This window comes from Atractosteus spatula, chromosome 1 (assembly GCF_055471065.1).
Source record: "Atractosteus spatula isolate fAtrSpa1 chromosome 1, fAtrSpa1.hap1, whole genome shotgun sequence".
Classification (NCBI taxonomy): domain Eukaryota; kingdom Metazoa; phylum Chordata; class Actinopteri; order Semionotiformes; family Lepisosteidae; genus Atractosteus; species Atractosteus spatula.
The window spans coordinates 31,432,500-31,457,410 of record NC_142706.1 but is presented as its reverse complement, the minus strand read 5'-3'; the positions used below and the strand labels follow the sequence as shown (position 1 = coordinate 31,457,410).

Below are 24,911 nucleotides of genomic sequence, written 5' to 3'. Positions count from 1 at the left end.
TGTTCTAGATAAAACTGCAAAAAAAAACAACAACCCATAATGTACTTCTTTGCGGCTCTGTTTGCCCAAATCATATATTCACAACGTGAAATCTAGAAAATAATATTACGTAACCAAAATCCGCAATATGGAAACAGAACCTGTGTAATTGTTGATAGATGATGTACTCGTAACATTTTTTCAAGACGAACTACAACATTTAAAAAATGACTTGTATGTACTTGATATCTCTAATCAATCCACGGGTCCCAGCGCAAAACGAAACTAAAACGCATACCGTTTCGCGCTTCTTATTAGTTGCTCAAAAGTAATTTGACCGTATGAAATGCATAATATAAACCTAGAAACATATACGTGAGCAGTACTTAAGCACTGTAGTATCGGTGTTAAGACATACCTCTCAAATACTGTAAATCAAGTTAAAAATATCTCAAGACCGATTCTGGTCATAATGAAACCATGTTTCGTGTATGTTTTCTTTAAAGTACCGAGACCAGCCATATACTGTATGTTTATGTTCCAAAATTAATATCGTTTATGGCCTTCACACGCGTTGCAGTATGCTCCTATTCTTTTTATGCTCAGCTACTAAGATTTCCCTTCAGTGGTAAAATTCCATATAAATATTCAATACTACAACGGGCACAGTTAAGACATTAAATATACATATACATACTGTATACAGTACAGTTTGCATACGGTAATATGTTTATGTTCCTAAATCAATCTCTTTTATGAGCATGTGAAAGGCATGGTGAATCACTGTACTTTGCATGATTGGAAACAAATGCGTGAATGCGAAATGCTGTGGTGTTACTTTTACAAAGACGGTCAATGAAAAAAAGAATATTGACCAGGGCAATACTTTGAGTTTACACTTACAGCTTGTCCAAGGTCATTCATTATTAATACTATTAGTAATATCTTCGTTAAAGACTTTGATGGCCACAGCTCAAACATGAGAGGTTGAGCTTTATTAGCTCCACCTTGCGGAAATTCCGGATACTATTATTTTGCTTGTCGTATTATAGGAGAATTTACGGTAACTCGCGGTATTTACCGGTAGCTTGCGGTAGACTGCGTACAGCGTACCGCAAAATAATGCGGTATCGCCCGCGCATTTTGAATGGCTGCATCTGTAAAGGCGTGTATGGCTGGTCCTGGTACTGTATTTTAAAGAAAAAATACACACCAGTATTCCATTTCTCCCGTGTCCTGTCACACTGCAGTATAAGTTTATGCAGGTAAATAATTGCTATTAGGAATGATTTTTTAATCTATCAATGTTAGATTAAAAAAAAACACATTGCCTGACGTTAGAAAGCATCTTGCATTACATTGCTTGAAAAATAATTTTATTTCGAGAGACTGGATAAGTAATTCAAGTGTTTTTTAACTTCCTGAAAAACAAGCCAAGCTATGAGTCATCTTTACAAGACATGTTAAGAGAAGAAATCATGTTTTTGGATGTTGATGTAATGTGATTGGAAGACAGCAAGTGAGGTAAAAAATATGTCTTTCTCACAATATCTGGATAGCCTTGTTTTGTCAAAGAACCAGAGATCATCTCGCTTTCAAAGGACAGCACGGACTTTCAAAAGACCGCTGTTGTGTGCTCTCACGAGGCACCAGTTCTGTAGGGTTTGGGCATTGACAGGGACAATTATTAATTGTAGCAGTAAATCACAAAATTGATTCTTTTAATGGCCTTAGAATCCAACCATGCGATATAACTCAAACAACGCACACACACAGGTACTAATACACGAGAATACATTTATTAATGCATAGAATATGCATGTAAACCTAACAGATCTTATCAAGAGGGTTATCAGAATACAAAAGATATATATTCATTCAGTTACAAAGAGTTACACATATCAAGAGGACATACGTTCGGTATATCATTCATTTAGACCGTTTCGTAATTGAACTTGGTTACAACTTCTATATTAGATATTCAAAACAAGTACATAACTCTTAGGAATTAAATTGATATCAACTGGTTGGGATAACAATTGAATTCTCGAGCTGTAATGCATTGAAGTTGAATACTCATCCAATCTCTGGGGATTCAGATCTCCTGCGGGCTCTCTGGCTCCGTGCCAGGCTGTGCTGTGCGGCTTGCGACGGTGCACTGCTGATGCTCACTGACCGGCTAGTTAGTGTTGGCTTTAACTAGCAAAGTTTGTGCACAGGATAAAAGATGACTGTGGGTCCCAGCAAGTCAGGAAGAGGACCGGTTCGTTCCTGATGAAGCGCTAGTTCTGAATAGTGATTCAGCTGTCCACAGTTCCGACCTGTTCACGAGGCTTGCTGCTTGTGCTAACCTCGGGTGGATCCTCTGGTTACTCTCTGGCAACCTCCGCTCTCGACTCTTAGAACAAAGGAAAGTTCTGGCACTCGGACACACTGGCCGTTCCGTGGTGGTCCGGGCCGAGTCTCAGGATGGTCAGGAGGCACGCTGCGAGAATGTCCTGCCCTTGGGAGCCTTCTGCTCCTGGGCCATCCTGGCCTGGAATTGTTCAGAATTCTCTTTAGAATAGTCTCCTTTTGGAATAGTCCTACAGGCTCTCTGTGTTGCCTGTTTTTACCTGGAGGAACTTCAGCTCGTTCATTGGCTGAAAGTTTTATGGGCATCAGAGTCCCACGTGGGTTACTCTGCCCTACCAGTCCCTGATTGGTTGATCAAGGTGAGATATGAGTCACTTACTCCTGACACTTAGGAATGCAGTCCAGATGTCCATTTGGCACTCCCTAGACGCCAATGGATGACCATTGATCATGATAGCCAGGCTTAGCTGAGTGCATCCCCATTTGGGAGCTGTCCCTTATCAAAGGAAACCTTAAATTAGCCTGCATGAATAGCTTCTCTGTGGCTGCACCACAGAGATGAAGAGAGAGATGGGGCCTCATTTAGGAAAGCACAGCAACTTAATTCTGTCTTATTAACAAGCATTGCCGCTACACCGCAAAGATACTAGCGACGGTTAATTGCACTATGAACCACATAAAGAAATGTAAAATAGTCTTCTTTAGGTGTGCATGCTAATTTTCTGATTCCTCACTCTGTTTCATGTTTCGAGATAGATAAGACTTTATTGATCCCGAAGGGACATTGATGTACATGTTCATGTACATGATTAACATGTTTGCATGTTCTTTTGTAACATACACCTTTTTGTGATTTTTTTGTATATCTAAGCAAGTGTTCCTGCATCCCTCTTCTGCACTATATATAGTCATGGCTTTTTTCTGTTTGCTTATTTCAAAGTAACACCTGCTCCATTTCTAAAACATTTTGCTCATGTGCATTTTTGTATTTTTTACACCTCTAGCACTTTAACGTCCTGAATTTTCATTTGCCTTAATTTGTAGAATGAATTTTAGTTTTAGCCTTAAAAAGCTTAAGTTTTCACTATCTTTTGTTTCTTGTCCTACAACTGTTAGTATTGATCACCGAATGATTGTACTTGACATGACTTTATTCACCCTTTCCTGAACGTCTATGACAGGCAGAGATAGTGCTGTCTCTGGTGCGATCTTTTGCAGCTGACATTTCACTGTTTTAAACGAACAAGAAATTAGATTGCTCATAAATCACTTATTCTACATAAACACAGCGTAATTGCCCTCTGAAAATGCTCTTATTCTTGTTCGTTTGGGAGACCTTGATCGAAACTGATTTTAGATGTCAGAAAGGATTTATTTTCTCTGTATTTCTGTGTGTGCATTTCCTACATGGCTTTGTCGAGATTTTAACTTTATATTTAGGCTCAGATTTCAACTATAAATCGTCCACTAATTACGAGCAGTAAATACTGATGTTTTGCTCCCTCTTACCACAAAAATCTATATGTATTGTAGCTGGGATGAACTTTTTTTCATATGTGTACCTACTGCGATTCGGACACGGAACAGTTAAAGATGGCGACAAGTCAGGTACCCAGAGGTGGGGGGGGGGCGTCTTCCCGCCTCCATAACTAAAATGCCAAATAGGAGTGGCTTAAGTGACATACACAGTTGTGTAACTGACAATTTGAGGTAGCCTATTGTGTAGATTTCGCTTTGTTGCTGATAGGTTAAGCTTTCGAAACTCAGCCCCAAAGTCATGTGACTGATTTTTCACCCTGTTTCATTGCTTAAACGCAATGATCACAAGCACCACCATGGTAACTGGGATGTGTAGTTTTTAATTCAGTTTGAATTATAACTGTACGTACTGTCTTCATATTTGACTAGGGCTTTAAAGAGAGGGTGCGCCAAATATTTTCGGTGCCATCGTCTCCACTTTAAAGGTACCCCCGTCCTGGAAGAATTTGACCTCGGAACATTTGACCAGCGTACTTATAGCAGAAGGAGTGAACTGGGTGAAAACTCCAGCCAAATCCCCAAATTTAAATCCAATAGAGATGTTATGGCATTCGCTGAAAGACTATGTTCGGAAAACTGCTAAACCCAGCACAAAGCAAGAACTTATCACTGTCAATATAATGGCAATAATATTAGCTATTTTAGTTTTTCAAAGAAATTTTTATTTGTTAAAAGAAAACTGATGGCGCTAGCTGGATTTGAATAGCCGACCTCTCACTTAGAAGTCGGGCACTTAGACCACCGCACCACCATACTATTCTTGTGTTGCACTACATGAATATAATTGTATTATTATTAATTTCTTTAGATACACGATTCCATATTATATTCCCTATTAATCAAATTCTAAAAGTATGCTTGTTTACTCCGGTATCAAGCGTATTCGCAGAAAAGCTTAAAACTACCACTTTTATACACATGTTATTTCACATGTTAGTTAAAGACTTCGATGCTTAAAATGTTTAGGGAGAAACGGAATACTGGTGTGTATTTTTTCTTTAAAGTACTGAGACCAGCCATATACAGTTTACATACTGTAATACTGTTTGTTTACAGTATGTTCCAAAATTAATATTATGGCCTTCACACGCATTATGCTCCTATTCTTTTTATGCTCAGCTACTAAGATTTCCCTTCAGTGGTAAAATTCTATATAAATATTCAATATTAAAACGGGGATAATAAAGACATTTAAATCTTTCTACGACCGACCAACGCACCATGATGTCAACCAATCACGTACCGCGGTATGACGTGCGATGACATAGCCAAATGCCCGTGGTACGTGTTTGTGCCGCACACTTTGAATGGCTGCATCTGTATATCTACCTTGGTGTCTTCTGTTAGCTGTTGCTATACAACACATGATACAAAACATCTCCATACCCTTTCATTGCAGGGTGTGTTATGGTGATTGTCAATGTAGTTGTGCAATGTGTAGGTGATTGCTCTGCAGAAACATGCCTACTTAATGGACCTTATGCAGAGTGTTTCTTTGTTTCAATCTGTGCTGCAGATAACTTGGGCATTTTTTCATATAGTATCATAAACCTGAGTCTGTAACATCGTATCCCCATGATAATGTTGGAGTGTTGATATGCTACATTATTGATAAGAGGCTGCTCTTCAAAATTAAATGTTAGGTCACTCCTTAATGGGTTATGCCCTAAAACTCAGGGGAAATGCTTCCATTCATGGACTGCAGTATTCTTAAATTCAATCAGAGAAATCAGATTAGCCAAAGCAGCTGATATGGTCTCTGAGAGATATGGAGGACTTTGAGAAACTATTTGCATTTGTCATGTGGTGTTTCAGAGATAAATTATTATGACTAAAAGGAAAGGAAATAAAAATTGAGTGAAGCTGCGTCAGATACTATGTCACCTATGGAGGTCTGAAAAAAAATTCTCAAAGATTTAGATGATAGAGTCTCAGAGACAGAAGCTCACTGTCACGATCGCTACTCCTCCTCTTAAGGGCGCTCCAGCCCTTCCTTGTTCTGCCCCATTACCTGCACCTGTATCTTATTTCCGTTCCACCTTAAAAGCCAGACACAGACGTCACTCCTGGTTCCTCATTGAATTCCGCTTCGTGAGAGCCCGGGGTTCTGCTGCGTCTGGCTCTGTTATGGTTTTACCCTTCTGTTCCTGATTCCCCCTGCCGGTCCCGACCAGGCACTTGGTTTTTCATTCCCTTGGATGGACCGTCTGGCATTGGACTTCTCTTCTGTTTTGGATTCATTGTTTGGACTTTGTCTTTGATTGTTCGCCCCGGACTCACTTCCCCTGGACACCTGCTCTCCTTGGACACGCCCCCCTGTCGCCATACCCTTCTGCATGATTTTTTCCCTACTGTTTCCTCACCATCCGGATCGTGTCGTCTGCATAGGGCCCGGAAAGAACTGTTCGTGACACTCGCTTAATCTGCTGCCATGAAAATAGCAACTCTGCCTGTATTATACAGTATATAACCCTATGTTTAAGAAACGTTGCTCACACTCTGAGCAAAAGATTGAGTTCTTTACTAGTTATTTCCAACCCAGTGGACCTGTTTTAGAGAGGAAAGAGTACTCAAGTAGTAATAATTTAGATTTCAGTTCTTTATTTGGAGTGATAATATAGAATCCATTTCTTTCATTTTGTGAAAAGGGGTTTTATTAAGACTAAAAAGAGTGGGAACAAATAGTGTAACAGTACTCCTAATAAAGCTTGTTTATTATGTTGAAAGTCACTCAGGGAGCCTAGATTAAAAGAAAGAAATCACATTTTGGTATTGATTCTGTCATGTAGTATTGTTGAATCACTATTGCATTTGTAATTAATTTATTTGAAAATATCTATTATGTCAGGATACATTACATTGTCATTTAAAAAAAAACGAATGGTAGAATGTCTACATTGTGAAATTGTGAAAAAAATTAACTTTGATGTGAAAATGAAATCAGTCCTAAAGAATGATGTAAGGTAGGAATAATCAACTAGTGCAAGATCAGGTGTAAATCTCAGCAGAGCAACAAGGATCATTCAAGTCTAAGCAACTTCTACAGATACAGCAGAGTGTAAGGTTTCACACACAAGTGAGAGCTAGATTGAAATCCAGATTAGCACCAAAAAATTAAATTATATTCAGAGAGGTCCAATAGTTCAGTGAAATCTGGAGAGTTATGGTGTGACAAAACTCAATGTGTTTTGGTTTTGTTAAAACATTTGTCACCATGATGATCATCCTACATGCTTAGGATGAGACTCCTGCATCATGGCATCATTCATTGCCTTTTGGTAAAAAATGTTTATTAATGTAATTTAAATCAAGTAATTTCCAGGAGAGTAATTTATTTATTAGTATAAATGATAAAGTCAAATCTAGAGAAAAATATGCAAAACTATCCAAACCAATGTAACTGGGGATAGATTAAAATCTGCAGAGACAGAGATTGTGAAAGTACAATGTTCTGATCTTGTGAAGAATATAAAGATAAAACCATCTGTGAAATCATAAAAACACATCAAGATGCCAATTAAGTAAAGGGTCTTAACAGCTGCCTCCCGTAAATTGTGATTATACTGTCATATAATCCAAAATTAAAATCTGATCTCTAATCTTAACAAATCTATGATGTGTTTGAAATAATAATTTGGGACTTATCAAAAGCAGACACAGAATGTCACTCCTGTTTGAGCCCCGTCAACAATGCAAACTAAATTAGGACATTTTCCAGTTCTTCTCAGTGAATTGAGTTGTTCATCTCAGGTGCTGAGAATAACCTAATAAGACACTGAGGCAATGACCATCTACTTTTATCAATTTCAATTCATGTGCACCCCATCAAATCTATTTATACTGTATATCAGAGCAGTCTGAATATCAGCAAGTGGGTCTTATTTAATCAATTAGGAAACCAACTGTAAATACTTTGCGATCTGTCTGTCCCAAAAGGAAATGGCAGGTAGGAGGTAAAAATGATTGTCCAGCAGAGTTTGGCAACATACTGAATGTGGGCCATCATTGACACGCAATGGGGTTTTCAATTGCACATGCAATGAAAGCAGCATGAATAATACCATCTAATAAGCCACGTAGCAATTAAGTTAAAACAAAGAAAATCATGCTTGACTGTTTTGTAATTCTTTACAAGATGCTACCCAATGAAAGCTTTTTGGCATAGAAAAAAAATGATTCACCTGGTTTATTTACTGCATTATTTTTCACAAGGCAAGCCTATCGTTTTCACAGGAAAGCTCGCAATGCATCCTGCTGCTAACATTTTTCACATTTAAGTGTAAAATCAGACATGTTTAACAAATTGGGTGGTTGCAAAAAAACAAAGTTGACTATTTTTACTCATTTCAGCCCTTTTGGAAGAAGAATATGGATTTGTTCAACATGAATACCATGCTGTTTATGCTCTGAGTGTGTGGATGTAAACAATGTACCAGGATTAGCAATTCCTGCAAGATACTAGTGACTGTAACTCAGATTAAATTTGAGAGGAGCTGCCTAAAACCTATGCATGGCACAACTATAGAGGAAGATGTAGCTAAGACATTTATTAATTACTTTAAGGAAAGAAGAATTGATATGAAGAAGATATTTTCCTTTGATGACTGATGGTGCCCTTCTGAGTGGAAAACAGAACTGATTGGTAAAGATCATTGCGGATCACATTGCCCACCCGAGGCTTTAGTTTAATTATATTATTCATAAAGAAAATCTGTGCCAAGATTTCGAATCATGATCTTAATAATGTGACGACTACAGTGGTGAAGAAAGTGAATTTACTTGTTGCTTAATCTGCCTTGATGCACAGGCAGTTTCAAACTCAAGCTACAAACCTGAGGTTGAAGAACTCAGCAAGGCAAAGCAAGGGCAAAAATTAAACTAAATGATAAGATGCACATATTAATTTATTCATTTTAGATACTATTATATTTTAATATTATTTTTTATTAATAAAATGTATTTATTGATATGAAAAATATCAATGGCATATAAATCTGTAAAAACAGGTACATGAGCTAACTCTTCTCAAGTCCTTTGTGAAGGGTTGCTGACCCCTGTTCTATAGGTTATTATTATCTTCTATTAGAATTATAATCTATTCTATTAGATTATTCTCTTCCAATTATCTTTCAACATTACAGGCAGATCAGTCAGTCAGTTGGTGTTACTTGATCTGTCCAGAAGGTAATTTATTTTGCACTGAATTTTTTTAACAATCTGTAGACAGTGGTTAATGCCTTTTTTAGCATAACACAGTTCTGCTTTTACTGACAGAGGCGGCAAGCTTTTCTATCGCCTTAGCCTAAGCAGTAGAGTTCAGTTTAATAGAGAAAAGGACAGTGCTATTATCATACTGTATATTGCGACATTGTTCGAACACGGAATCTTGGCTATCATTTTCTCTATTATAGAACTAGCTCCTCCTGAATGGATGTCTATTTGAACTGTTTTCTGGTGTAGTATGAGGAGAAGCCATCTCTTTCTTCATAAGTTTTCATTATTTACCCTGGTGTTAACAAGGGAAAAGAAAACAAGGGAAATAAATGGTGATACTAGTGAGAAGTATCCATTTTCTTGTATGTGTCACATAATCTGTAGTACACTACACATTTTTGAATGAGGTTAAGAACTAACTATATACCTCCTAAATATAATAATGTATATAATAAATGGGGTGTATATAATAAATGAGATGTAAAAAATAAATTGACCATTTTATTTTTATGTAAAATAAAAAAGATCAAAATGTTTCTTCAAATTATCTATAGGGATAATAATATAGAAGATATTTAACTTGCAGTGCACTCAAACAGGTGAATATTATACCTAAAATCATTGTGTTGTAAATTATCCACATCCATCATTCAAGGGTAAGCAACTTCTACAGCCATGGCTGACTTCATATAAGACTTCATTGATAAATGTGTAAACAAATGGTGGTTTTGGGTGTTGAAAGATGATAGCACTCAGGCTGCACATTAAACTTTAACATCAGGAGTTAATTATAGAGTAGTTTTGTTCTTGACCTTGTCTAGAGCCTATATGTGCTCTGTCTGTTCTATTGAAATAATACAAGAGTCTCAGTTTTGTTTAGTCTCCTTGCTTCATTGGCAGAACAGTTTTACAATACATTAGTGATGTACTGTATCATGATCTGCTACAGACATGTCTGAAAGAAGCTTACATGTTTTGAGGAGCTTACATTTATAAACACAAACTTAACCAGTTTGGTTATTTTTTTAATTTAAAAACTTAGTCTATCTAGTCCTCAAAATAATCTCTGGACACTCTATAAAATAAATAAATTAACTGAGAAACCTTACCAAGTAACCTTTCTGTTGAATTACATATTATGCTTGTGATGGCAGGAAAACAATAATTTAACAGATCAATAACATATTGCGGAACTTTTTAAATTTGTAAACAGTGACCCAAAATAATTTAAATAAAAGTGTAGACTAATAATGGTTAGGATATAACTCAGCTACAACATATAAAAAAGGCTTGACCCTGCCAATCAATAGGAGTTTTAATGATTAATTATTCTGATTAAAACAGACTGTTTTATAACTTGCAATGCAGTATATTAATTTCCTTAATCACAAGTCGTATTTTAGTTCCTTTTAAGTATCACCTAAAAATCTCCTTAGGCACTCTGAGTCTGAGGCATTTTTTGGTGGAATCACCATAAATGCAGATATTTGCAATGATGCACAAATATAAAGAACTGCAGAAGTAAGACATTGCTAATGATTAATGATTAGGGGTAGTTGTGGGTCAGTTCTATGATGCAGTAGACAGCTAATGGGAAGATTCACAGCCCAGGGTCCATTTGTATTTTCTATGGAGTTCAACACTCTATGGAGTACCACTTGCAAAGACAAAAAAAAACAAAACAAAAAAAAACTGCACCATTCTATTCATATGTAACTATCTTTTCTAAAGTATGAAATCTAAAAAAATTAAAATTATTGTGTAACTTTTACAAAAATACAGGTTTGTATATGGTGGTAAATTTAAAGATATATTTTTCAAAAAGTTAATTTTTTTCCAATTACATGTTTTTAATTAATGTTTTACTGCTTTTCAAAGTCCCATGCAGTCCATTCTATATTAGGCTACGGTATTGTGTACACTGTAATGTTTTGTTAATTCAATTAAAAATACTTAATCATGTTTAAAAAATTGAAACAGCAGTGGACTCGTAAAGTTTATAAAAGTAAGCTTTTGTCCAGAAAGTTTTAGCATTGGAATTTACTTAAACGGAACTTTGAAATGATTTTTTAAAATTCTAACTGTGTGATCAGGAACAGAGGTCAAAGCCCAGTTGTTTGTCCTCAGGGACTTTACTTATTTCTTCAGTCAGAAATATGAAATATCACCTCTATCTCAAATGAACAACAGTACACATCAGAACTATCAGGCTATTTTTCAGGATTCTAGTTTATTTTCAGAAGATCACACAGAGTGACAGAGTGACAGTTTAGACTGATTTACCCTTGAACCACTGAAAGGGAGAAGTAGATTGGTTGTGGCAACACAGTCCCTTACATGATTTCACAGTGAGTGAAGGAAGATTCATTTTCTTTGCTGGTATAGAAGAAATAAACCTATTGACTTATTTTATTTATTAAAAAAACAAATCCACACAGCATATCTGTGCTTTGAATTGTTGCACTCTTTATATACAGTTTATGAAACTAATGTCAGAGAAATCTATTTGACAAAATTCAATCTCTAGACGGATAAAATTCAGCTTTACACAAGTTATCTTGATTTCTGTAAATCCTATTTTTTGTTCTCCCTGCACTAAATAAATTGAATTTTAATGTATAATGTATAGACTTTTTATTTGGGAAGTTGGCAGTAATTTAAGAACATTTAGAAAACTGCTGTACAATGGGTACCTTGGTAAGCAGCAGTATTACCAATGCATGTAAATGTTTTTTTTATATCTGAATTAGGTTGCTTTTTTTCATTTTCATTATATTGAAAAATCTTGGTTTACCAGATTTTTTCCACATGAGCAACAGTTTAATTTTTTAAATCTAAGCTAATATATATTTATATGTTAATTTAATTAAATTAATATGAAGTATCCCTAAAAGGTTCATTTTTATAACACATTTATTAAATAAATATTTATTTCACTTCATTTCTTGAGTATTGATTATAAATAAATGCAGAAGTGATTTATTCTTGACAGCAATGCATTCAATGAAAACATTTTGTGTAAGAATGGGGATTATTGTCTTATTTTAAGAAATGCACCATACTATACCAGTTTAAATACAAAAATATATTTAATATATTAATGCATGTTTTTCGTATTTTGTGAAAATCTTAATTCCATGGGAACAACAATAAACAATTTGTAAGTACATTAATATATAATGGTAATTTGAGAAATTCAAATTTGTAATGTTTCATCTCAAGTGGAGTAAATTCTAGAATGATTTGCAGAATAAAAATGTTACAAGGCTGTGACACAACAAGATTTACTTGGTACAGTTTCCTTGCTGTGAGGCACCAATTTATCTTAGTTTAGCTCCTTTGAAGTTTCAGGATTAAAAAGTCAAAGCATCAAGGTAAGAATCTGTTGCCATTGTATAGTTATTGCTATTATTGAATTCTAGTATGCTGTAAGGAAAAGGTGCATTTTATAAATGTTTAGATATGTTCCATCTCATAATAATAATAAACTTTATTTTATATAGCGCCTTTAAAGGTGGCTTCTCAAAGCGCTTATAATCTCATAATAGATATAGAACAAATTATCCTCTGTTATATTTCTAAGTTAATATGTTAATAAATCAAAAGGTTTTTTATTATTTACATGTTGTTTGCATTATCAAAACTAAACTCCATAGAGAGGGATTCAAATACTATTATTAAAGAATTAAGAACTATACACCCCATTATGGTAACAATGTATAATCTCTCTATTTCAGTGTACATTCTATCATTTGATTCAGTGATTACATTTATAATGAATCATTTATATAATAATTATAGTTAGCAATTTCCCATTTATTCAAATACACTTCATATAAGGACAGATGTGTGTTTTCATGGAGGTATTATGAAAATGTGTATTGTTTAAATGTAAATTAGAAAACTTAACTTAAAAATAGATTTTTTTAGGCCAAATCACATATTTCTCCTGCACAATACAGTGGTGTGAAAACAAATGTAAGTTTATAAAGCAAGGGACTCATTACAGTTGTCTTCTTTTCACTACAGTTCAAGAAGTAAATAATTAAGAAAACTTAGTGGATGTAGATTCACACATTTAAAATACTAATAGCATTTAAATTTGAATTATTTTTGGGAAGTTTTCTGAAAACTGTACTAATTATAAATTTTGTTGAGATGAGTCAGCTACTAATATGTCTAAACAACAATGTCATAATGCAACAATCACAGTTACTGGTTGGTAAGATTGTATAGAAAATCTGCCGTAATATTGCATCACTGCTTCAAAAATTAAAGACACATTTTTAAAAAAAGTATGTGGCAACTCCAATAATATACATTTACCTGAAAGTCCTCGTGTATTTTTATTAACAGTGTCATCTTTGGAAATCTTTTGCTGGGATTACAAGCAAGTGCTTAAATTAATTGCACTCTTTGTCATGCTGTATTTGTCACAGCATGTGGGGTGAAGATGCCCCAGGTGAGCATTACCATTGTTTTAATTTACTGTCCGAGACAGTGTTGAAGATTCTTTCTACAAGAATGCCATACTGGAAAAACAATCTTAACTAATCCTAACTAATACACTGATTTCTAATTTCCAAACTGATTTCAAACTGATATCTTAGTTGAGCTTTTAAATTAACTATCTTTAATTAACATTAATCATAATCTGCAAATTCCCGATTACAAAATCTCAATACACAAGCAGGCAGTGTGATTAGTAAATCTACACCATGTATCAATCAATTCTATATTGAACAAAATAATATTACCACTTAATAATCACTTGCAACAAATTTACAAAGCCATGATCATAAAAATGACAAATTGGGACATTCTGGTTTCTTATTATGTTTTTCTTACTTGATTTTCATTGGGCTTAACATTCAGCTAGTTTAATCAAGTCATTGCCTATGTCCAACTAAGAGTAGTGCAGGGTGAAAGACGTTGACGTTATTGGAGGGTGTAATGTTTACATTTAAACATTACATCCCTTATTCTGTAGTTTACATTGCCTATGGAGTTTCAGAACAAAACCTTCAGAATGATATTCACTGATAGTTATGCAGCCAAAAATGGGTGTATAGACAGCAACTTTACTACTACTTATATTCCACTTAATACGAAGGTACTGTATTTTTTTATCATGTATACAGTGAAAGGCATTAAAAATGACAAACAAATATATATTTGTGCCAATACGCTACTCATATGTTGTATTTTTAATGCCAGTATACATGTATGCATTGGTTTAAAAATACACCAAAAGTGAACAGTTGGTCAAAAGACAGGCAGTTGTATACATATTTTTTACTCTGATTGTACTGTTGTGCATCTACCTTTATCTTAAATTTGCTGAGAAGTGATTGATGCATATACAGTAAATGGATAATGTAGAGGAAAAAAAAAGGAAAAAATTATGTGATGACATACCAATTAATGAAATCTTTTCAATCACTGCTTGCCATGACAATAAGTTGTAAGACCCTGACTTACAGGCCAAATGTATTCACATTATTTTTAAAAGGCTGTATATTTTTTGCTTTATCTCTGTATTATATGACATTAAAAAAGAATATGGCTGATTTTCAGTCTCTGTTGATAAATGTTTTTGCCATCCTACTGGGTAGACAGCAGTGTCAGAGCATGTTACCTTAGTACTGTAGGTATAACATATACAAGCATTGAAAGCAGTTGGCACCTTTCCAAATTCAAGAGAGTACAGCAGTGAAGTTTTAAGAATTGACATAAGAGTAAAAATCATAAAGCAAATACTAATGTGCTCATTTATTTATGATTAAGAATTACATTTAAACTGTATTATTCTGCTATATAAAATTATGAATGTGTCTTTAGTATCAATGACTAGGTATTATATCATGTTTGCCTTGGAAATTATTAATATTTACAATTATTAAAAGATTATAGTTAAGTGATTTATTTAATTTTAAAAACAGTCTTTAAAAGATGCATATAAATGATGTGTTATTTACACAAAGTTGTCAATAATTCTTTTCAATTTCCTGTAATCCAGAGACTGTAAAAAGGTAACTATAGCAGATATTTTTTTAAAATTTGAAAATGTAGTCAAAATAATCAAGCCTGTTTGATTAAATATATGAGGCAAAGTTAATTTAACTTGGTTAAAAGTGTAGGAAATATTTTTCTTTCTATTAATTCACTGCTGGTTCTTGGTGTATGATGGCAATTCCCAGCAGTTATGATTAACTGTGGCTAAACTACAGTATGTATATAATTGTGTGTATATATTTAATTTCTGTACAATAACAATCTGTTTATTTCTCATGCATTTAATGTTTCAAACATATTGTTCTTGTTCTTACAATGAGGTAATATGAGGTAATATATCTTTTGTTATTTTATATGTACTGTTTACCTTTTCAAAATGTAATGATAAAATAAAAGTAAACATGCATATTTATCTATTGTTTCTAGAAGACACTGTCTTGAAAAGCAAGAAAAAGAAACATGTCACTCACACAGCCACCCACAAGCATATACAGCAACACACAACAGTGAAGGTGTTGTTATGAACATGATGGGAAGGTATTGGCAAATTAATCCTGTTTTGCAATTCTAGTCCATAAAAGTAATTTGTTGCTTCTATGTCAGAAGTTATAGAATTTGAAATTTCTTGCATTTTCAGCCTTGAAAGTGACCTGCAGAATCTTTTCTTTTGTAGCCATTTCGCAGAGTGACGTTTTCTGTGGTGAGCCAGCCTCAGGACCCGCATCAGGGATCTTTGCAGAGTTGCTATGATAGTGGATTGGAAGAATCAGAGACGCCCAGCAGTAAGAGCTCATCAGGTCCCAGACTGGGAGCCCTTCCCCTCCCTGAGGACAACTATGAGAGGACTACGCCGGATGGCAGTGTTGGTGAGGCAGAGCATATGGAAAATGGTAGGGGCAAACACTATCAGACACACATGTATCACGACACCAAGGAACACTAATACCCAGTATTATAGTTAGGTACAAAAATAACTCGTATTAATATTTTCTTTTTATTTGTTCATTTTATCATATGTTTTTATTTTACTTTAGAGCCATGAAAAGGAATTGAATTGTTTCTCCTATTTTGCAATGTGTACAATATGTGTGTGAAAAAAAAACTTGCTTCATAGAAAATGATGTGTGTTATTATTTGATTACTTGTATCAGTTAATATAATTAACAGTTATGCAACCGTATTATTTATATTGTTTATTTTTTTAAATCTGAAAGCATCCTTTGATACTTAGTATTTGTAATGAATGGTGTCAGGAAATGGCCCCATATTGATAGAATCCACATATTCTTATATGGCCGTTCATATTATAGTCTTTCTAAGTTAGGATAGCATCTATATTTTTATCCATTAATGAATGATTGAGTACATTTGTTAGAATTCATTGTGGGATACATAATGTTGTTTTTAGTAACTACCACTGCTCAAAGCTCAAAAATGGAAACGGAAATAAATTTCAGTTACTGTGAAATACTTTTATTTATACTGGTGAAATAACCTAGTTGTTATGAGATCTTCAGAAAATAATGGTAAGAATATTAATGATTCAATGATCTTACCTTTAATACCAGGCTTGTGTGATTTGAAAGTGTTCACTTGTAACAGCAGCTTGTAGGATCTGTGCAGAATGTTTAGTGTAGATTGATGTTGATTTATTCAGAAATTACTTTGTGGATCAGGTTGTCAAGGATCACTAGGGGCAATGTGTCCTTCAAAGAGTGAGCACCTTTCTTTGGGTTGCTGGAAAACTCAGATCTTCAAAGGCAATACCTAAATTATAGCTTAATTTGGGGGCATTCATTAGATGATAATGACCGCTCCTCTTTGTTAAAGACATATTGACCCAAAAAGGTAAATTGTTCTCTGTTGTAAAGAAATTGACAAGGCATTCTTACAGAAGAAATCAAGATGACATTTGTGAATATTCCTGATATTTGTTTTCTAACCCACATTACCATAGTGTGGTTTGACTGGTAATTTATCTAGTAAACATTTTCTGAGTAACTCCATTAAAATGTAGTGGCACAATTTACATTACATTAATTCTATATTGAAATATATTTTGATATATTAGAATTTGTGCTTCATGTATAAGTATACAATATATGCTGGGAAGTATTAAAATCCCACAAATTACAGTAACATTTGACTATATATGCCTACATCAAAGAAACATATCATGTATAATTGCAATAATTACACATAATTCAGTTATCAGAAAAAGATTTGTGAATACATGCACTGACAATTTATTGAACAATAATGACATAGGTGAATTTATTATGCTGATTAAAATTTGTTATCAACAGCATTGATCAACAGGGGATCACAGGTTAACAACATATGTGGCCACCATTGGAAGCCATACAAGATGTGCATCTTTAATGCACACTTTTTACTTGATTGTGGATTGTGTCTTTTGATATTCTTTTTTTAACATGATCCTTATTGCTTTCTTTATTGATATACACAACAACTATAAAGAAAAAAACATACAATGACAAAAAATATCAAATCTATAAAGGTTCAAATGGAATGATTTAACCCTGTATGCTGAGCATAAAGCAGCATAACCAAAAACCCAATACATTATGTTTAACTCAACTACTTGTATTATTCACAGGAGTTGAGGTTAACATGAAAGTAACAATTTTTTTAAGTCATATTTTTTTTTCCGGTGACACATAAAAGGTGAACCACATAGAGGAGCTTGGGTGTATACTGCATTTTCTGTTAAGAGCTATACATTAATTAGCAGTAATTAATGCCATTTTAATTAATTTAATGATTAGTAAGTCCCTCCAGTGCATGAAAGCTTTATATTTAATTCTACTGGATTAACAGTCCTGACCTGTAAGTATTTAAGGAAATGTGCAGGATATAAGTTATATTTCAGCTTCAGTTGATCAAAAGTCATTAATATGACCTTTATATAAATGCCTAAATGTTTGTATTCCTCTGTTGTATCAAATTTGTGTGATCCCATCTCTTAATATCTCTGGAAGTGCAGGATTATTGTGAAAAGGGGTTTTGCTGTATAGGTTGTAAGATAATGTATTTAAAGAGTCTGGAAGAGATAAAGAAACTTTGTATCAACATTTGTATTAGTAAGGAAGCAAGGAAGTCTGAATCATTAAGCAAATGAATACTAGATCTCCATCATTTGGGCTCCCCAAGACACAGTGACAATCAAAAGTAGTAATGGGGACTGATGTGACATGATAAGCTAAATAGTTTTCTTAAAGCAGTAAACTTTTTTCTCCTCTTGTGTAGCACAGTAGACATATCTCTTAAGATTATTATAGATTAATTTCCTTATTTCAACTTGCCTTTAATTCTAGCTGCTATAACAATTTTCTCAGTGTCCTGAAAGCAAAGCAGGCAAATTGTAAGTGCCCAGGGTTTCTTTTATTTTGTTGGTTGGGGGTGAAGAGTATGATTGCACCTCTTATTTTCAAATTGCCAAACGTCCTCAATTCCCAGGATTTTCAGTAGCCATTTCTGCAAAAAACACAATGTCATCGTTGCCCTCAACCCCCACAGAAAACCTCAGAAGAGGTAGATATTTACATTGTGCCCTGTTTTCCGTATCATCTAGTTCCTCCCTTAACTCCTTAATTATCTCCTCTTTGTCTTTTTTGTAGTTGTCAATATCTTCATTTAGGGTGACCAATGGAGTTTTGTATGCTGTTTATTTGATAACTCTGAAAGCTTACTGTTTATAGTTTCATCATCCAGCTTTTCATGAATTTCGCCTTTCTCCATGTTTGATAAAAACCACACTGAAGGTGAGCTATCTAATGGCGACTGTTCTCCGAACATAATGTGCTCTCCTATAAAAGGGGTATCTTTTTTTCTTGGCGGCATTTTCCATAATCAGAGGTAAAAGAGGTTTAGCCATAATTTTATAGTCCATTAAACCCCTTTAAAAGAATATTATTATTTTATATACAGATCCAGCCATTCTAAATGAGCGAGATATGGTGCATTAAAATGCAGTGGGTATACTATACCACATGTTAATTGAAATATGATAATAGTATCCAGATGCACCTTGTAGAACTGCCAGGTGGAGCTAATAAAGCTTAACGTCTCATGTACAGAATTTGAGCTGTCGCCAGAAAACGCCTGGTTTCGAATCCTGGTTACTGCGGGGGACAGTCTTTTTCCAATTAAGAATTTAAGTTGTATACTCTTTAGATTTTTAATAACTGTGTATTACAGCATGTTATACATTAAATGTTAAAAAGTCAGTATATTTAATAAAAGCAAGATTGCTCAGTTGGACAAAAGTACACAACCTTCCACCTTCATCATAAATAATTTAATTATGCATAAATATTTTATGCATCAAAGTCTTTAACTTGGTAACTTACAGTGGATTCTGGTTTTAAAATGCTTGTTCTAACATTATTAAGCTTATATTCTGTACTTCTTAAAAAGTTATAACGTTTTATCCTTTTCTAAGAATACGTAATAAGAACACCACTTGCTATTATTGTAAAAAGATAAATGTTGTAGTTATTTAACATCACTTGATTGTTATATGAATATGGAATCGTGTAACTAAGCAGCTATAGTATACTATAGTAAGTGGACATTTTGGAAACATTTTAACATTTGTTTCTTTTTAAAAAAAACCTTCTATTGTCCTTGTAGTGGTAATGAGCACTGTAATGTAGCGAGCTGCACCCAGGCGGTTCAAAACGCGATCGGAGCATTACTTTCAGGTTGTTTCTCATATAGCCGAATGCATAAAAATAGTCCACTATTATAGCTTATTATGAACATGATGTGTCTCTTTCAGGTTTACACCCTAATTTAGAAAATCTATATTTCGTCTTAATCCAAATGTCAGCAGCCAGTAATGAGCCAACAATTTAACTTGGAATTTAAAAATCTGTGAACATTTTGACATCCGTTTCTTTTTAAAAACCTTCTATTGTCCTTATAGTGGTAATGAGCACTGTAATGTACCGAGCTGCACCCAGGCGGTTCAAAACGCGATCGGAGCATTACTTTCAGTTTGTTTCTTATATAGTGAATACATAAAAATAGTCCACTATTATAGCATGTTGTTGGCTCTGGCATGAATTTGTGTATCTGGATAAATTAAGTGATGGTATTGTGATTAAGGATTTCTTCGAAAAATTCTTTACTTCAAGAATTTTCAAGAACAAAGGAGGGAAGAAGGGTTATTTTTACAATAGGCACTCTGAGATTCTGACTGATTTAATTCCCCTCATTTAGCTGAAACATATAAAGGAATCATGCAGTAGGTATATGTATAGGAAGGGGCTCTGTTTTATTAACAGACACTCCGACTCACTCCTGTGTCGTACAGTGATATAGACGTGGGTAATGTCATCCTCATTAAACAATGTGCTTATCGCGCAAATCCTGCTAAATTAGAAGCATTGCAGAAGGTGATAAATTGTACATTATTTACTGGAGTGCAGTTGAGTTCAAAGAAAGAAGTCTGTGAAGCCCCCCTGTTTATTGGTACCAAACATTGATGAGACATCACAGTTCTGTACAGATTAAAGAAAAGCGAACGTTGAAACTTCACCAGACATTGTATGTACTGTTTAACCATAGTCAAGGACCGATGCGCTGTTCCCATTTGTAACATGGATACTCCCTGGAAATTAGTTCCATTTAACTCAGAGTTTGTATTAAAATTTTAATACTAGTTATTGATTAAAATTAAAAATAAAATGTTTAAAAAGAAAGTGGATTACAGTAATACTACCAGCTATATAAATACATATATTTAGATTCTTAAATTAATATTGTTATTAATTTCTTTAGATAAGCTTTTCCATATTATATTCCCTATTTAGGGGATTCTAAAAAGTATGAGTTTTTTTACTGCGATAACGAGTGCAAGTATTCATAGAAAAGGTTAAAACATGGAATACAGAGGGAGTTTCAGAAAAAGAGGTCTGGAACACCCTGTCTCAAAAATAGACGTTTAATCAAGTGAAAACAGTGACAAAACAAAATACAATTTTAAAATACAAGCAGTTTGAAATTGTTAGTTGTTATTAATAAATCACTTAACTTTGAACGTGTTGTGATATTTAGAAATACCAAAAAATTCAATATAGTGTTGATAATATTTACTATTTTTCTTTTTCAAAGAAATGTTTATTTGTTAAAAGTAAACTTATGGCAAGAGCTGGGTTCAAACCCCCAACCTCTAGCATGCAAGTCATACGCCTAAGCCATTACACCACTGCGTCACTTGACAACTTAAGCTATGCCTGAAAAGGGCAGGCAAAAAGTTTCCAAGTAATCGCAGGTGAATGAGTCAAATTGATGCAGATGTTTACAAAGAAAGTGTACTACTGTGATAATTTGAGCTATATGAATATAATTATATCGGTATTAATTTCTTTAGATACGTGATTCCATATTATATTTCCTAAAAATTAAAGTCTTAATACTGTGCATTTCTTTTACTGCGATAACGATCGCAAGTATTCATAGGAAAGGTTAAAACATTTTAACTTTTTATGAAGTATATAAACTTAAAGTAGTCAGAAGGAGCACATAAAAACTTTTCCAGAATAACCACAGTGTAGGATCACTTTATTGGCCATATAAAATTTCTTTTTGCATACCCCAGCTTTCTCTCTATGAGACACAGACAGGAAGAAGCTTGGGGTCAGAGCACAGGGTCAGGCATTGTACAGCAGGCCTGGCACAGTTGGGGTTAAGGGCCTTGCTCAGGGGCAAAGTAGGTTTTTGAACCAGCAACTTTCCAGCCACAGGCACAAATCCTTAGCCACAGTGCCACCACTCCACCCGGTATGCAACTGAATGAAAGAGTTTGATGCTTAAAATATTTATGATGAAGGTGGAATACTGGTGTGTATTTTTTATTTAAACTAGCCATATACAGTTTACATAATATGTTTATATTCCTAAATTAATATCGTTTATGACCTTAGGACATGTTATGCTCCTCTTCTTTTTATGCTCAGCTACTAAAATTTCCCTTTAGTTGTAAAATTTCATATTTATATTCAATATTAAGCGGATTAAAACATGCACAGTAAAGAGATTAATGAAGTAATCGTTTCACTAACAACCAATGCACCACGAGTGCCGTCTGTTGGTCATTTTGGCCAGCCAATCACGTACTGCGGTGTAACGAGCTAAACTGTAGATAATTTTGCACAGTACGGGGTTTTACCGCACGTTTTGAATGGCTGCATCTGTAAGTGGAACAGGCTGGGACCCATCTACTCACTAGCACTTTCTAACTGAAAGTGTCTCATTGGATTCTTATCCATTCCATAAAACCTTGATGAATATATGCCTGTTGACTGGTGTCTGAGGCCTAGATGCCACAAGTTTCACAAATTTGCAATGGGTCTGACACACAAGGCATCCATAACATATCTTTGGCGTATATGAAGGGCATATTAAGTATATTCATTCTTGCCTCTATCACCTCTATCCAATAAAGTCTCACACTAATGAGGATACTTAGTGTTTATTCAACAGTCAAATTCAACGAGTATCGTGGTCAGACTATACATATAATGACTATACTGTATTTTCATAGGTTTCTTTTGATAGTAAACAAATATGAAAAATAGTTATCAACAACATGAGAAAAAATGTAAATCCATTTTTTCATTTTTAAATGAAAAAAAAATCTTTAGGGTTCACACTAACAACATGCAAACATTTAAATGTTTGTATTAGCATAATTCAGTTATCATTCATATAAAGTTATATACATATACAGTGGTGTGAAAAAGTGTTTGCCCCCTTCCTGATTTCTTATTTTTTTGCATGTTTGTCACACTGAAATGTTTCAGATCATCAAACAAATTGAAATATTAGACAAAGATAACCAAGTAAACACAAAATGCAGTTTTTAAATGAAGGTTTTTATTATTAAGGGAAAAAAAATCCAAACCTACATGGCCCTGTGTGAAAAAGTGATTGCCCCCCCTGTTAAAACATAAATCAACTGTGGTTTATCACATCTTTGGAAAGCTGAGTTCAATTTCTCTAGCCACACCCAGGCCTGATTACTGCCACACCTGTTCTCAATCAAGAAATCACTTAAATAGGACCTGCCTGACAAAGTGAAGTAGACCAAAAGATCCTCAAAAGCTAGACATCATGCTGCGATCCAAACAAATTCAGGAACAAATGAGAAACAGAGTAATTGAGATTTATCAGTCTGGAAAAGGTTATAAAGCCATTTCTAAAGCTTTGGGACTCCAGCGAACCACAGTGAGAGCCATTATCCACAAATGGCGAAAACATGGAACAGTGGTGAACCTTCCCAGGAGTGGCCAGCCGACCAAAATTACCCCAAGAGCGCAGAGACGACTCATCCAAGAGATCACAAAAAACCCCACAACAACATCCAAAGAACTGCAGACTTCACTTGCCTCAGTTAAGGTCAGTGTTCATGACTCCACCATAAGAAAGAGACTGGGCAAAAATGGCCTGCATGGTAGAGTTCCAAGACGAAAACCACTGCTGAGCAAAAAGAACATAAAGGCTCGTCTCAGTTTTGCCAAAAAACATCTTGATGATCCCCAAGACTTTTGGGAAAATACTCTGTGGACTGACGAGACAAAAGTTGAACTTTTTGGAAGGTGTGTGTCCCATTCCGTCTGGTGTAAAAGTAACACAGCATTTCCGAAAAGGAACATCATACCAACAGTAAAATATGGTGGTGGTAGTGTGATGGTCTGGGGCTGTTTTGCTGCTTCAGGACCTGGAAGACTTGCTGTGGTAAATGGAACCATGAATTCTGCTGTCTACCAAAAAATCCTGAAGGAGAATGTCCGGCCATCTGTTCGTGACCTCAAGCTGAAGCGCACTTGGGTTCTGCAGCAGGACAATGATCCAAAACACACCAGCAAGTCCACCTCTGAATGGCTTAAGAAAAACAAAATGAAGACTTTGGGGTGGCCTAGTCAAAGTCCTGACCTGAATCCGATTGAGATGTTGTGGCATGACCTTAAAAAAGCGGTTAAGGCTCGAAAACCCTCCAATGTGGCTGAATTACAACAATTCTGCAAAGATGAGTGGGCCAAAATTCCTCCACAGCGCTGTAAAAGACTCATTGCCAGTTATCGCAAACGCTTGATTGCAGTTGTTGCTGCTAAGGGTGGCCCAACCAGTTATTAGGTTTAGGGGGCAATCACTTTTTCACACAGGGCCATGTAGGTTTGGATTTTTTTTTTCCCTTAATAATAAAAACCTTCATTTAAAAACTGCATTTTGTGTTTACTTGTGTTATCTTTGTCTAATATTTCAATTTGTTTGATGATCTGAAACATTTCAGTGTGACAAACATGCAAAAAAATAAGAAATCAGGAAGGGGGCAAACACTTTTTCACACCACTGTATACTGTTAAGTTTAATTAACTTAATTTTAACTGAAATATGCTAAAACTGTGTTTTCATAGAATATATTTTATTTATGTGCAAAGGATATTTCTAAAGTAAGTGTAGTAAGCTCTAATTAAAAAAAAATCATCCATCAGGTAATATATTGTGCATTGATTTGTTTAGTTGGACTATTGTAAGCAAAACTGTTTTCATATTCCACCTAATAGTCTCTGCATGTAGAAGATTTGATTTGTAATGAACCAAAGATCTGTTTATTCTGTGAAACACTGCTTTTAGCTAAGAATTAAGTCAAGCAATATCATAGTACTTAAGCTCTGTCAATTCCAGTGAGCTACAGTATTGTAAATCACTATACAGTACATTTAAAGAATGAACAGAAATATGAACCAAATTAATTAAATTAATGAGGATTTGGGTGT

General features: G+C 34.5%; 1 protein-coding gene across 1 annotated transcript in view; it reads left to right on the top strand.

The window, feature by feature from the left end:
- Positions 1-24,911, top strand: part of pcdh7b (protocadherin 7b) — a 378,384-nt gene that overhangs the window by 118,542 nt on the left and 234,931 nt on the right. The window contains exon 2 of the mRNA XM_088918140.1: positions 15,776-15,992. Within this exon, the coding sequence (XP_088774266.1) occupies positions 15,776-15,992 (217 nt within the window). The remainder of the gene's footprint in view (positions 1-15,775; positions 15,993-24,911) is intronic.